A 14,414-nucleotide genomic window follows, 5' to 3' on the forward strand; every position below is an offset into this window, starting at 1 on the left:
CTCAATTCTTTGCCGGTTGTAGTTCATTTTCTTTTTTGATTTGGAGACCACACCAGATTTTGAGCTCTGAGCACTCCTGGGGATGCTCAGGACCATATGAAATGTCTGAGGATCGAACCCAGGTCTGCCTGCGTGCCAGGCAAATGCCCTAGCCATTGTACTATCACTCAGGCAGTGCCAGTTGTATTTTAATCTCTCTCTTCCAGCAAAGAGAGAAGCAGATGATTGGTGCTTTGTTGCCGGGACAAAGGAAGGGGTGTTTGATCTGAAGAAGGGTGGGGCTCAGATGGAAGGTCCTGGAAGAATCTCCTTGCCATCTTGTGTCTGTACCTCCAGGGGCAGCAAATTTAGACTGGAATCCCAGCAGAAGTGGAGGAACAGGCAGATGTGGCCTAGAGCAAGGACAGAGTTCTTTGCATGATCCTTGTTTGGAGTAGAGGAAGTCTTCGAACCATCAAAAGACTGTAGTTTGAGAAGGCCTTGAGTACTTCACAGGAAGTCCTTAAAAAGCAATTGTTATTAGAGAAAGTGCACTTTCTCTAACCAGAGCTGAGCTACTCCTTCAGGACTGGTCTTCAATACTGATCTCTTCATCTCCCTTTTTAATCTGCCTGAGCAGAACCCGTATTTAAATCCCTAGCATCCAGCAGAGTGGTTATTGGGCAATGGGACCCCAAAACGTATTTTTGGAATAATTCTCTTACCAGCAGAAAGCAACCCTGCTAAATCAAGTTCTGAATATTATATGTCTTCCCAATTTTAGACCCTTAATCCTCACCCTTTCTGCCCAGATTTCTACTAAGCTAAGTGAATTCCTTTACTTTGCCCTTCAGATGTTTTCATGATATATAGTTCTCTGCCGTCCAGTAGTTAAAAGTTAAAGGAACTGTTTATAATACTTTTTTACTCTGTGAACTAATAGCATCACGAAATGTCGGATTGTAAAATGACTTGGGAAGATGACCGAGTCCACGTCACACAACTGGGGGTAGATTTTAATAAACAATTCTGTATATGAATAATAGATGCTTTTTTGAGAGCAGAGGGAATTTTTTCTCTCTTAGGAGCCTCTTCTTCCACTTCTTAGACCTCTCATTTTTTTTCCCATTCCCTTTAAAAGGGAAAAATTGATTTGCTGTTTTCTAAGATGTCACTTTGTTCTCTTCCACGTATTTTAAGAAACTTTCCTTTACAGTTTTCTTGTCACTCCATCGTTCTGTTATATTTGACCTAGAAGCTTTTTAGAAGGATTGTCCTCTATCTGTGGATAAAGTGATGTTTATTTTTAGTGCTCAGTATGTTTCAAACTTCTTTTTAAGAAAAGCTGCAGTCGTCGCAGGATAATATTCCTAAAGAGGTAAATTATGAACATAAGAAACAGAATAGCCTCCTAAGACAAAAATATGGGGGGGGGGGGGGAGGACAAATACAACTGGAAAGCAACAGTTAGCTTTGAGTTGAGGTCTGAGTTGATTATTGATGAGATATGAGGTGGCAGAAAAGGGGGCGCTGTGGTGGGAAATGAGGGGGGACAGGTGGAAGCATTGAAAGAAAATGAGATTCGGGGCTGGAGAGATGGAACAGGAGGCCTGCTTTGCATGCAGTTCGCTCCCTAGCACTGCATACGATCCTCAGAGTACCTTCAGGGTTGACCCCTGAGCACAAAACCAAGAGTAGCCCTCAAGTTCCGTGGATTTCCCCCAAGCTCCCCTTCAGAAAAAGAAAATGAGATTCAATAAACATTTGGGGGCTGATTTAGAGGGTTCCGTGATAAAGGACGTGATCTCCAGCCTCCTGTACCTGTGTGTACAAACGGAAGGCAAAGCAGATAAGAACGAGGTAAAACATTACAGAGACAGAGCACTCTAGAAAAATCTGTGGCAATTCTACTCATTAAGGGTGAACATGACCCAGTTACTAATCTATGAAGCTGCCTTTATGGGCTCCTGAAAGCCTCAAGGACAATTATTTTCCCACATTAGAAGATCTTTCACATTTACGTTGCTAAGCTTTTTTATTTACAGCTTTTCCCAAATTTGGGGAGCTTGAGAATCAGCTTATCACTTAAAGGCTGCTCGATGTGGTGTCTGCCATCTTCGATACACATTTTTATTGGATGTATCTCTAGCCCTTGACAGATGTCTTGCAGTCGTGAAGCTTGTAAACCAAAAAAGACTCACAGCTGAAAGGAATCTCCATATAACATATGAAACACTTAAAGACTTCTCAGGAGAAAGTAAAGCGTCCAACGCTTAGCTGGACGAACAGGTCCTGGATTTCTAAAGTCATCATGACGTCAAAAAGATTTGCTTGTGCCTTTTAAATTTGGAATAATAGCTCATATAAAATCATAGTTCGTGATTTTCTTGATATGTTATATCCAGTGACCATGGATGCTAATGTGGAACATTTCCTGCTAGTTACTCATTGATTTTTTTTTTAATAAAAAGGTCATTCCTTCCCCCTCCCCCAGATTGGAAAGGAGATAAGACATCAAGAAATAACAAGTAGTGAAATGAAAGAGGAGAATGCAAAGCAACCCAAAAGAGAAAACATTAAAGTGATGGTATTTCTTCCCCCTGAGTATGCAGATGGACAAGAAAATTATAGCTGTAATTGCAGACTCCTTTACACCAAAGACAGAATGGCCTTGGGGAATTAGAGGAGAGAAAAGGTATCAAAAATGCCTGCTCCTAGGGGTCCCCACCAGCTAGCTCCAGATGCCTTTGGCCAAGGTCAATTAACCCTTTCCGTACCTTAGTTTTCTGAGAGAGAGAGAGAGAGAGAGAGAGAGAGAGAGAGAGAGAGAGAGAGAGAGAGAGAGAGAGAGAGACTTCTCTGAGCTCTGAGGAGCATGGATATAGACGGGATAACACTTCAGAGACCCCTGAAGTGGTCAGGAGAATGTGCTAGAAGGATACCAAGTAGTACTACTATTACTGAACTGTGTATCTTGTTGGAATGAGTCATTTTACTGCAGAGCCGCAGAAGCAATTCCAAGAGTGGCTGAGGACCAGGAGCAAGGAGAAGAGAGTCTTGGAGGAGGCAGGGACCTGTCAGCAGCAGTGAAAGCTGCACCGGCAAAGGTGGATCCAGGGCTTGTGAGCCTTTTGCTTTCATACAGATAAGCCTTAAACACACAGACACACATAAATAGGCTTTTTAAAACAGATAGGCTACTTACACAAATAGGCTTTTAACAACTAGAGCGGGAGGAATCCCGGCTCTGCCACTTCTATGACCTTGGGCAAGTTAGCCTCCTACTTTAAACTTTGCTTTTCCGCATCTTTAAAGCGGAGATGATAACAGTTTCCCAGGGTTGCAGGGGGGAGGGGGGGTGAAAACGTACCCTGTAGATTTCCTCCATTCTGTAAAGTCACACTTTGGGGAGGGAAGCGCGCAGAGGGCACAGCTCTGAAATCCAACCTCATCAGGGAGCCTTGCAAAACACTTAGGAAAAAAAAAAAAAGGCAAGTTTCTGATCCCCCCCATCCCCACCCACCCAAACACCCGGTGCTTTGAGGGGCCCTAGGAAGAGAACTTGTCGGGTCAAGTCTGAACCCACCCCTTGCTGCATGGATCCCGGGGAACTCGCGCAACCTTCTGATAATCCGCCTTGCCAACAACCCCCAACAGGAAACCCCTTCCGTGTGCTTTCAATCAAAACAGCTTTCTATTGGGGAGCGATAAATATTAGGGGGAGGGAGAAAAAAAATTAAAAAAAAATAAAGAAAAGAGAAAAAGCAGCCCTCGGCTCGCCAAGACTTTTTTAGAAAATTCAAAAAAAATAGCCAAAAACAAACAAACAAACAATAAACAAACAAACAAAAATCCTCCGGAGCTCCGAGGCCGCGTTGCTGTTGTTCTAAAGGGACCGGGCACCGGGGCGCGCGGGGATGGCAACGCCTTGGCCGGGCGCCGGGGACCGCGCAGCCCGGGGGCTGGAGGCGGCTTTTTTTTTTTCCCCTTTTTTCAGTTTCCTCCGCGGGGACCCCGTGGCCGGGAGGCGGGGGTGCAGGGGGGGGCGGGCGAGCGCGCGGGCGCGGGCGGGGCGGGCGCGGCAGCGGCGGCGGCAGCGGCGCGGGCAGGGCGCGCCCCGGGCGGGCCGGCGGGGCGGGCGCGGGCGCGGGCGCGGGCACGGGAGCGCGCGGGGCCGGGCCGGCGCGCGCGCGGGGCCGGGCAGGCGCGCTCGGGCCGCGCTCGCGCCGCTTCCCCGCGCTGCTCCGGCGGCGGCTCGTTCCCTCCGCCCGCGGCGCGAGCAGGCGGCGGCGGCGGCGGCGGCGGTGGCGGCGGCGGCGGCGGCTGGGGAGCAGACATGGCGGCGGATCTGAACCTGGAGTGGATCTGCTCGCTGCCCCGCTCCTGGACCTACGGCATCACCCGGGGCGGCCGCGTCTTCTTCATCAAGTAAGGGGACCGGGTGGTGGGAGGGTGGGGGGGGGGTCCCCGCGGGGCCGCGAGGGCCGCGCCCGCACTCACGCGCCGCCTCTGCCCCTTCTCTTTCCGCCCCCCGCAGCGAGGAGGCCAAGAGCACCACCTGGCTGCACCCGGTCACCGGCGAGGCCGTGGTCACCGGGCACCGGCGCCAGAGCACAGGTAAGGCGGCGCCGGCCGGGCGCGGGGTTCGTGTATGTGTGTGTGTGTGTTGGGGGGGGGGGGGACGGGACCGCGACCCCGGGACGCCCCTTGCCCCGCCGACCTGGACTGGGGTGCCCGCGCCCACCCCCGGGACCAGCATCCCGACCTGGCGCGGCCGCGGCCCCCCGCGATCCCGGGGAAGTGCGTCCCCGCCGGCACCCCCGCACCCCGGCACCCCGGGACCCTGCGAGCCCGGCCTCGATCCTCTGCGCTCGCCGGCGCCCTGCAGTTTCTTCCTCCTCCTCCTCCTCCTCCTCCTCTTCCTCCTCCTCCTCCTCGGATGTGGGACTTTGGGGGTGCCGGGGCCGAGGAGCGCTCGCCCTTCGCGCCGCCGCCGCGGGTAGCCGGCCCGGCCGGATCGGCAGCCGCGCGAGCTTGCAGGCTTGCAGGCGCCGCCAGGAGGCGGTGGGCGTGCAACCCGGCGGAGGGTGGTGGTGGTGGTGGTGGGGAGGGGGGGTTGTCCCGAGAGGAGGGTTGCTTGCACCCGAAATCCGAGAGCTGGGGGTGGGGTGGGGTGGGGTGGGGTGGGGGGTTGAGGACCGCGCGCCCGCCGCCCCGGGACTCGCCTGTTTGAATGCACCACCCGGAGCCCCCCCCGGGGCCGCCGGGGGGCCGGGCCGAGCGCGGCTGGGGGCGCGGGGCTGGCTCGCTTTTGTCATTCTTTTGTTTACCCTCGGGAAACTTGTTTGTCTTTGAAATGGAACATGTGTTCTCTCGCCACCGGCCGGCCCGGGGCCGCGCTGGGGTTGGGGGAGGGAGGGTGGGGGGCGCGCGGGGGGAGAGGCTGGAGCGCAGATGGGGTCGCGGGAGATCTCGGGCCCCCTTGGCCCGCGGAGCCTCCTCCCCTTGGTTGGCAACTCCGGGAGTCGCCGAAAGTTGCCGGCTGGCCGGCCGGGGCCGCCGCCTGCCTTTTGCACGCTGTGCCCCGAGTGCAAGGAAGTGACTAACGTCGTCTCCCAAGGTGCCGAGAGGTGGAGGAGCAGAGGCGAGGCTGGTGTGTGTGGCAAGCGCGATGAGGTTGCGCGGCGAAGGCTTTTCTGGCTAATCCACCGTCCTCTTCCTCCGCTCCCCGCATCCCTTCACTCGGACCCCCCCCCTTACCGGCCGTGTGTGTGTGTGTGTGTGTGTGTGTGTGGTTGTGCATGATTGTGCATGCCTGTTGCAACTTGCCCCCTTACCGGCCGTGTGTGTGTGTGTGTGTGTGGTTGTGCATGGTTGTGCATGCCTATTGCAACTTGCCCCCTTACTGGCCCTGTTTGTGTGTGTGTGTGTGCGCGCACATGGTTGTGCACGCCTATTGCAACTTGCCTGGCCAGCCCCGCTGGCCTCTGGGGACGGTCAGTTTTTCCCTAAAGGCAGGTTGGTCATTTCAGTGACGAAGCCCTTGACCGCCTTGGGGGAGGTGTGTGTGTGTGTGTGTGTGTGTGTGTGTGTGTGTGTGTGTGTTTTCCAGGTGTGTGGAGCAGAAATTGGTGTCCTGATCACCCGCACACGTTGGAGAAAGTCACACTACAGATTTTATGCTCTTGCGTGGTTGCATGATCATTTTTTCCCCCTTTTGGTGTTTGGGCCACACCACCCGGTGGTGCTCAGGGATCACCCCTGGCAGGGGGCGCAGGGGACCCTCTTGGGGTGCCGGGAATGGAACCTGGGCCCTCTGAACACAGCTGCTTTACCCCCCCCGCCCCCCCCCCACCACCTGGGCCAACTGCTAATTTGATTAGAAGAGGATGTGTGTTTTTTTTTTTCTCCCTGCCCCTGCTTTGGCTCTCTTCGGTTGGGCTGTGGTTTTGTACACCAGTGGCATTTCACTCCAGAGAGGGATGACGAGGAAATCAAAGCCCCGTTGTCATGTGCAGATAATAAACCGTGCAGAAACATCCATGGTGGACCTCAATCACTCCCAGGTTTAGTCCTGGGGTCGGGTTTGAGGCCCCTGTGCGGAAGCGCCTGTCAAAGGATGAGGTGTTGGGTTTCTGGCCCCTGATTAAGTTCTTAGGCAGCTCTTCGCGCCTGGGTGACACTTCCGAGATGTACTCATTGATGGAGCTCCCAGCTATAGCCTTAAATAGACACCCTGGACCTGAGAAACGCACACGGGGCCTTTTATGGAACATTTTTTTCATTGCTTCACATTTGGGGCCAGCTGTCCTTAGGTATTTTACCTAGGGTTTCAAGGCTTCCCTTGTTCTTTTTTTTTTATTGGCGATGGAAGAATTTATTGTTCTCTCCTCTCTGATCATTAGTAGAGTGTGGCATCATTTCAAAACAATCTGATTTTCATATTTCGTATCAAAAGTATCCTGTGGATATTTTTCTGGGGTATCTTGAATTTGGATTGCGGCTTCCCCCAGAGTGATATTATACCTTTAATCAGTCTTATGACCAGTCCAACACTGAATTTGAGTTAGAAACCTCCAAGTCCGGCACTGTTTTGAGTTAGAAAAGAAGAATGAAAATAAGGGGGCAGGGTCAAAAAAGAAGCCTTTGATCAAAAAAAATGAATCATTAAAATGGATCAAAACTTCATTTACTCTCCCATTGATGAAATACTAATTGTGAAATATATTTTCTTTTAGATTTGCCTACTGGCTGGGAAGAAGCGTATACTTTTGAAGGTGCAAGATACTATATAAAGTGAGTTGTTAAAATTGTGGTTCTTTTCCCCTTGGTGATTACAGTGTTGTGATCAATCTTGAATTGAATTTTTGTACATCCAGAGGCTGAGTTGGGTTTTTTTTTAAGACTTACCATGTAATGACCCTTTATATGGTATTGGATTTTAGAGGGGAAAAGTGACCCAGTTTTCTTACATTATTTGGTTATTTGCCCGGGCATTCATTGATTTGGAAACAATTATTTATGGCACAACACATTTTTGGAGTTTCTGTATATCTCTTCCTGGGGGAGAAGCACGTATTGTTTTGTCTGTAGCTGTGTGATACGTGAAAGTTTTGGTTCTTGACTAGACATGTTTAAAGGTACCAAGTAGAAGACAGAAAGGACGTTTTTGAGTTGGCTTCTTTTTCGGTTTCATTGGAAATGACTTCAGAGTTTTAACCAGAGTTGTTAATGACTAGTGAAAGTGATGTCAGACTGGATGCTAGTCTCATGAACAATGTCAGGGCTGAAAGCGGGAACACATTTATACATATTAAATCTTCCCTCTACATTTTATGTGGATGTTGTTTAGTAATTTGCTTCTCTCTTTAAAAATAGCTAGGTTTTCAAAAATAGTTTGAAATGCTTTATAGGTGTTTGTGTTTTGCGAACAGGTTTTAGGTAGAGATTACAAAGATGACCAGTTATTCCTTAAATTAATTTTATAGAACATTGTGCTAATTTCTCTTTAGAGTTGTTAAATTTGTAGTGCTGAGAGACAAGCGAAATGATTGAGGTCAACTTTATTTGGTAAGAAAATCTTTTTATCTCTGTTGGAAAGTAAGGTGCTTTTATCTTCCTTTAAAATCAGAAACTGTTTACTAAAGAGCTTGTTTTTGTGGTTGTAAAATTTGTATTTAATTTTAGAGTACTGAGGCCTGAAACAATGCATAAATGCAAGATGTGGTTGAAATGTCTGTCGTTTCTTAACAAAACAGCTGCTTAGTCAAACATATCTTTATTTCACTGGGCCAACAAGATATTTTACTAAATGACATTTTTAGGATGGTGCCACGCTTCCATTGAATTATAAATGCTTGTATGGTTTCAATTTTTTAGAGTGATATTTATATAAAATGTCACGGGATATTAATAGGTACCAGGAATGCTTGCTTTGGGATGTAGAAATAGAGGGAGCAGGCGGACAGCTGATGAGGTGAGGTTGTTTCGTGGTGTGGTCCAACTCTGGGTATTTTCAGTAACATCTTTTGTTTGGAGGTTGTGCTTGCTCTATTAGATCCCTGAAAAGTAAAGGCAGGAGCGGGGTGCAGACTCACCGAGTGCTAGTTTCATCTTGAATTAAGGTGAAACTGTGTTGCCATGGAAAAGGATGCTTCATTTGGCAGGGTGGGGGCATTTTAGTGATTTTTGAAGACAGTATTTTTGGGTGGAATTCATTTCGTTCTGTTCAGTGTCATTTCAGCTGCTGTTCTTGAAGTCAAGCTGATTTATAAGGAGTAACACTAGAATTCTCAGTAATATTTTAATTTCTGTGAATGTGTGCATTCTTCGATGAGTGTTTATTTGGCAGTACAAAATGTTATTCTGTGTGGGCTGAATATATGTATGTTTTAATTTAGAACTAACTTGTTAGATTTTTTTTTAAGTGTTCTTTGTTTTACTGGCTATTTCAATCAAATTTTCTTTTATGTTGACTTGACTGCAACGAGTTGCAGTCTCATTAGAGTATTATGCCTAAGTAAGATTCTTGGGAAAATGAGACACCATTAAGAAATATGTAATAGGGAAGATTGCAGACCTGTCCACCACTAGGACAGTGGTGGATGGGGACAGAAGGGAAACTGAGGACATTGGTAGAGGGAAGTGGACACTGGTGAAGAGGTTGGTGTTGGAACATTGTACACCTGAAATTTTATACTAAGTAACTTTGTAACTCTGTAAGTCAAGGGATCCAATTTAAAAAAGAAAAAATCTGAAGCAGCGGCTGGAGAGATAGAATGTAGGTAAGTCTCTTGCACGCACGCAGGTGACTTGAGTTTTATTTCTTTTACCTTGAGCTCCTCCCAGGAGTGAGCCTACAGCACCGCTGGGTATAACTCAAAAGCGAAAAAAAAAAAAAAAATAAACAAGAAAGAATTCTGTAATAATTCAATCTTCATCTCTGGAGACATTTTAAAATGAGTAAACTTTCAGAGTAGCCCATTATCACTATCTCGCCAGGAATTGTGGGAATTGTGTCCCAAAGTAGTTTGACTTACTATGAAAGTAATCTGTTCCAAAATTTAACATGTTATAGAAATGTATTGCTCATCAAACTTATTTTAAGTAGAATAACCTTCGACAAATACATGATTTGCTGAGTTTTAGGTCTATGGCTTTTCCTTTCTGTGTTATATCAAGAGACTTAAATTCTTTCAAGATTTGTTAAATCCCTGATAGAATATATACCATGCATTTTCTGGAATTTTTTTTTCTTGTTACGAGTAATTAGGCATGTTTGATCATTCTAATATGATAGCCCCAATAATTTTATCTCAGATTTTGCAATTTACAGAGTGTTTCCTCCTGCCTTATCAGGTCTGACTGTCATTTCAGCCACAGACCTAGTGAGAAGGACAATTTCCCTGGTCTCACCACATAGTAGAATAACAGAAACAAGCCCCTGGAACTCCCTTCCCCAAGACAGCCAGATGAGAAACAGCAGCAGGACCCTGAGCTATTTTTAGACTGCTCAGTGTGGGAGGACGAGGGTCTGGAGTGGGCGAGTGAGAAGGAGAAATGTTTGTATCTCTCACGGTTACTTCTTAGATGGGGAGAGGAGGTCCCAGTGGGGCAAGCGGCATGGATTCGCCTCCCCTGGGAAGAGGGATGATGCAGAGAAAGGCTCGTGGAAGCCGGGGCCACCCTCTGTCCCCCCATCTCATGCTCCTTCTGCAAGAACTTGAGTTTCTGCTGATGTTCCCAAGGAAGGAGGACCATTTAACAGGCAAAATTATTTCTCCCCGGCAATGGTGGTGGTGGGCTCCGAATGGCAGAGGGTGAAGACAGATGGCTCTCTTCGGATGTTATAGTGGTGGTCCACGGGTTAGGGCTGGGGTGGATGGCCCCGAGGCTGAAGAGTTGCCCACACCCGCTGCTTAGGCTGGCCGGAAGGCAGCGGCTACCTTCTCCCACTTTGCAGATTGCTCTGAGTTTTCTGCTGTCCTGGGGATTGACAGTTTTCCTGCCCCCAACTGGCCACCAGGAAGAGAGGCAAGTGGGAGTGTGGGAGACTTTCCCGTCCTGTGGACTCTCAGTAGACTCTCCCTGAACTTTGTGTAGAAAACCACAGACAAGTGTGAAGGATGCGCGTGTCTCCCTCCTGGGCTCAACTTTGTGAGTGGATCTTCCCCACTGAGCTGCCTGCAGGCAGTGGACCAGGTTGTCAAGCAGTGGCCCGGGACAGTGCTTGCGTGGAGATGGAGTGGGATGGTCACCTGACTTTCACTTTAATTGACTTTTTACTAGAAGTTTATATTAAGGTCATTGGAGATAGAATACAGACAATGCATTTTACTCTAACTCTCTTTGGCCACCAAATGTCAATATTTGAAAATCTCATTTTTTTTTTTATCTTAAGATAAAGGCCCTCCCGTTGATCGTCGATTTGCTCGAGCGGGCCCAGTAACGTCTCCATTGGAGACTTTGTTGTTACTGTGTCTGGCATATCGAATACGTCACGGGGAGCTTGCCAGGCTCTGCCGGGCGGGCGAGATACTCTCGGTAGCTTGCCGGGCTCTCCGAGAGGGGCGGAGGAATCGAACTCGGGTCGGCCATGTTGGCTGCGTGCAAGGCAGACGCCCTACCCACTGTGCTATCGCTCCAGGGCTGGAGCGATAGCACAGCGGGTAGGGCGTTCGCCTTACAAGCGGCCAACATGGCCGACCTGAGTTCGATTCCTCCGCCCCTCTCGGAGAGCCCGGCAAGCTACCGAGAGTATTGGATATGCCAGACACAGTAACAACAAAGTCTCCAATGGAGACGTTACTGGGCCCGCTCGAGCAAATCGATGATCAACGGGAGGGCCTTTACCTTACCTTTATCTTAAGATAAATGTTTAGTACTTGGAGGGAGAAAAGTCGTTTTTTTTTTTTTTTCTGTGTCTGTTAACTCGCGTCTACATGATTTCATTATATAGAATGTTTTGACGACTGGTATCTGTCTTGCTTTTTTAAAAGTTTAGGTTATTTATATTGAAGGATGCCGGAGATTTTCTGTGAATTGTGGAATTTATAAAGCGAGGCTTTAAATATGTCAGTGACTTGGCCCATAAAGCACAGAAGATAATCTTGGTTATTTGAAAGTCATGACGATTTCTGCTTACTCCTTGAAATTTACTGCTTAATGACGGTCCTGAACGGTCCTGGCAGCTTAGAATGATGTGTCATTGACCGCTCTTCTGTGCTCAAAGCTTTCAGATGGTTGACTTGAAGTGTCACGTCAGTCTTCAAACAATGCCTCCTCAAGAGTGGCAAACTTTGTTCTGATTAATTAAAGGTCCTCATCTTATATGACAGGACTGGGAATCGAAAATGTCTTTGTTCAAATGGGGTATGAAATTGGTAAGGTTATTGTATCCATTCCCTCTCCTCTTTCTTTTTCCCCTTCAGATTTAAAGTTCTGGGAGAAAAAAAATGTTAATTTTCAAATTTTTTCTTAGATATGCAAATGAGCCACTTTTGATTTTGATGGATGGTGTTGGTTTTTGTTGGTTTTTTTTTTTTCTCTCCCCTAACTTATTGAATCACTATGAGTTCCAGAGTTTTGGAGTTATCCATGATTGAGTTTCAGGCCCAATCCTGTGTGAATGGCTATTTCAGGATCTGTCCTAGCTGGATCAAAAGTCCCCTGAGAATTTCAAGTCCCACAATAGGGGGAGTTTCTAATATGAAACGCTTCATAGATGATCATGACTCAAAGTCACCTCGGCCTGCGAGTGGGCTGGGCTTGGGCGGGCTTGGGCTCTGGCAGAGCACCAGAGCCTGGGTCCGACCGCAGGGTCTGCATGGAGCCGTCTCAGAGCAGTGACCTCCCAGGTCCCCCTGCAAAAGACCCCAGTGTGGTCCTGGATTTGACTGTGAGGAATGCTTCCCTTTCCCCAGAAGGCAGTTGAACACATGTTTCAGGCCCTGTGGGCAGCCTTAGTGGGCCCTGCGGTCGTGTCCTGCCGGTGCTCAGATTCCTTGGGGCTAGAGGTCTCATTTCATAAGACCCAGCCCTTGGGTTTGTGGGCCATGGGACCCAACACGGCTCTGCTAACTTCCGGAAAAGCTGGGGACTGGGCAGGATTTGGGGCTTTGGTGGTTCAGGAGGGCTTCGTCGAAGGCTGCTGGGAGCCCGGGACACAGTCCACTCTGCAGACGAAACCAAGATCTAACAGGTGCAACTATTTATTTATTTGGTTTTTTGAGTCACACCCGGCGATGCACAGGGGTTCCTCCTGGCTCTGCACTCAGGAATCAATTCTGGCGGTGCTCAGGGGACTATATGGGATGCTGGGAACTAAACCCGGGTCTGCCATGTGCAAGGCAACGCCCTACCCACTGTGCGATCGCTCCAGCCCTCGGCAAGTGACACTTTGAAATGACCTCTCAGGGCCAGCGAGGGGACATGGTGAAGGTGCTTGCCTTGCATTTCCCAGGTATAGCTCCGGCACTGCATCTGGTCCCCTGAGCACTGGCAGGAGTGATCCCAGAGTCCCACTGGGTGGCCCGGTCCCGCCCCCAGGCCCTCCCTGAAGAAGAGCTGGAGTTCCAGGATTGCTGGGGCTCTCCGTAGGCCGCAGTGCTTCCCCGAGGAAACCCGCCGTGCTCCACCTGGAATCCCATCGCCCAGTGCTCAGGACCAGACCTGTTCGGCAGCCTCTCCTGGGAGTTCTGTGTAGATTTAATATCAGAGAGGCGTGGGCCTCTGCCTGGGCGGGGCTCTGGGTGAAGCTGGGCTGGTCTTTGAAGGCGCTAATTGGGAGAGAACAAAGGCAGCTGCACTTAGAAAACTCTCCCTGGCTTCTCCTGCCAGCCTTCCCCTGACCCGAGCAGGCCTCCTCTTCTTTTCTCGTTCTTGCTTTTCTCAAGACGTGTATGTTGTTAGGAAAGGGGAAGAGATTAGTGGGGCTGGATAGATGGTACAGCAGACAGGATGCTCGCCGGGCACGCAGCCAACCCAGGTTCAAGGTTCAATCCCCGGCATCCCATACAGTCGCCGGAGCACTGCCAGGAGTGCAGAGCCAGGAGTGATCCTCCCAGCTTTGCTGGCTGTGGCCTGAAAACAAGCAAGCAAGGAGGGACAGAGGGAAAGGAAGAAAGGAAGGAGTAGGAAGGAAGGAAGGAAGGAAGGAAGGAAGGAAGGAAGGAAGGGAGGGAGGGAGGGAGGAAGAGAGGAAGGAAGAGAGGAAGGGAGGGAGGGAGGGAGGGAGGGAGGAGGAGGAGGCCGAGGAGAGAGGGAGTTATATGCAGAAGCAGAGACTGTCTGCACACCCCTGGCCTTCCCGCCTGTCCACCCGAAGGAGGAGGGTTTCTTCCATCTGTGGTCCCTGCGTCTTACCATCTTTCTGTGGTAGACGCACTTTCTGTGGTGTGGGTGGAGTTAGTGGTGGGAAGCCAGCCTGTCCGTTGGATGCAGGGGTGAAGAATGTTATTTGTTATCTGTCGGTGGCATCAGGAAATCAGAGAGGAAGCGACAGGCAAGGGTCAGCATAAAGGAAGAGGTAGGCATCGAGTACCGGGCATCCGTGTGGCATGCCCGAGGGGCGGGGCGGGGTAGATCCGTGGGCACGAACACGGGTGCTGTGTGAGCTGAACCCTGGTAAGGCCGGGGGTGCCGAGACGGGAGGGGAATCCAGGACCGCTGTCGGCAGCCTCTCTCCCGTGTCCGGCCTGGGCAGGGCAGGCCGAGAATCTGTTTTCCGAGCCAGGCCACAGCAGGTGTTTTTCTGTCTCGCAACCATAGCGTGAAGTGATGAGAACTGCCGGCTTAATTCCATGCTCGGGCAGAAACCTTCTACTCTGGCTTCTGGAGCAATTTAAGGAAAAGTCACTGAAGGGAGAGTTTTTAAATAGAAGCAGTAGGAGCTAGGAAGGGGCTGGGCCGAGCCCGGAACCAAGGAGACCAACCCA

General features: G+C 49.6%; 1 protein-coding gene across 4 annotated transcripts in view; it reads left to right on the top strand.

Moving 5' to 3' along the window:
* The first annotated feature begins 4,229 nt into the window (after nt 1-4,229).
* PLEKHA5 (pleckstrin homology domain containing A5) overlaps nt 4,230-14,414 on the top strand; it is a 216,606-nt gene continuing 206,421 nt past the window's right edge. Inside the window, exons 1-3 of one of the 4 annotated variants that reach the window (XR_008795227.1) lie at nt 4,230-4,407; nt 4,517-4,596; nt 7,218-7,275. Coding sequence is in view for 2 of the 4 variants with exons in the window: in XM_056134569.1 (XP_055990544.1) it covers nt 4,316-4,407; nt 4,517-4,596; nt 7,218-7,275 (230 nt within the window). In the remaining 2 variants the exon portion in view is untranslated. The remainder of the gene's footprint in view (nt 4,408-4,516; nt 4,597-7,217; nt 7,276-14,414) is intronic. The other 3 variants (XM_056134569.1, XR_008795226.1, XM_056134570.1) reach the window with 3 other exon arrangements.

Source organism: Sorex fumeus, unplaced genomic scaffold (assembly GCF_029834395.1).
Source record: "Sorex fumeus unplaced genomic scaffold, SorFum_2.1 ptg000100l, whole genome shotgun sequence".
NCBI lineage: Eukaryota > Metazoa > Chordata > Mammalia > Eulipotyphla > Soricidae > Sorex > Sorex fumeus.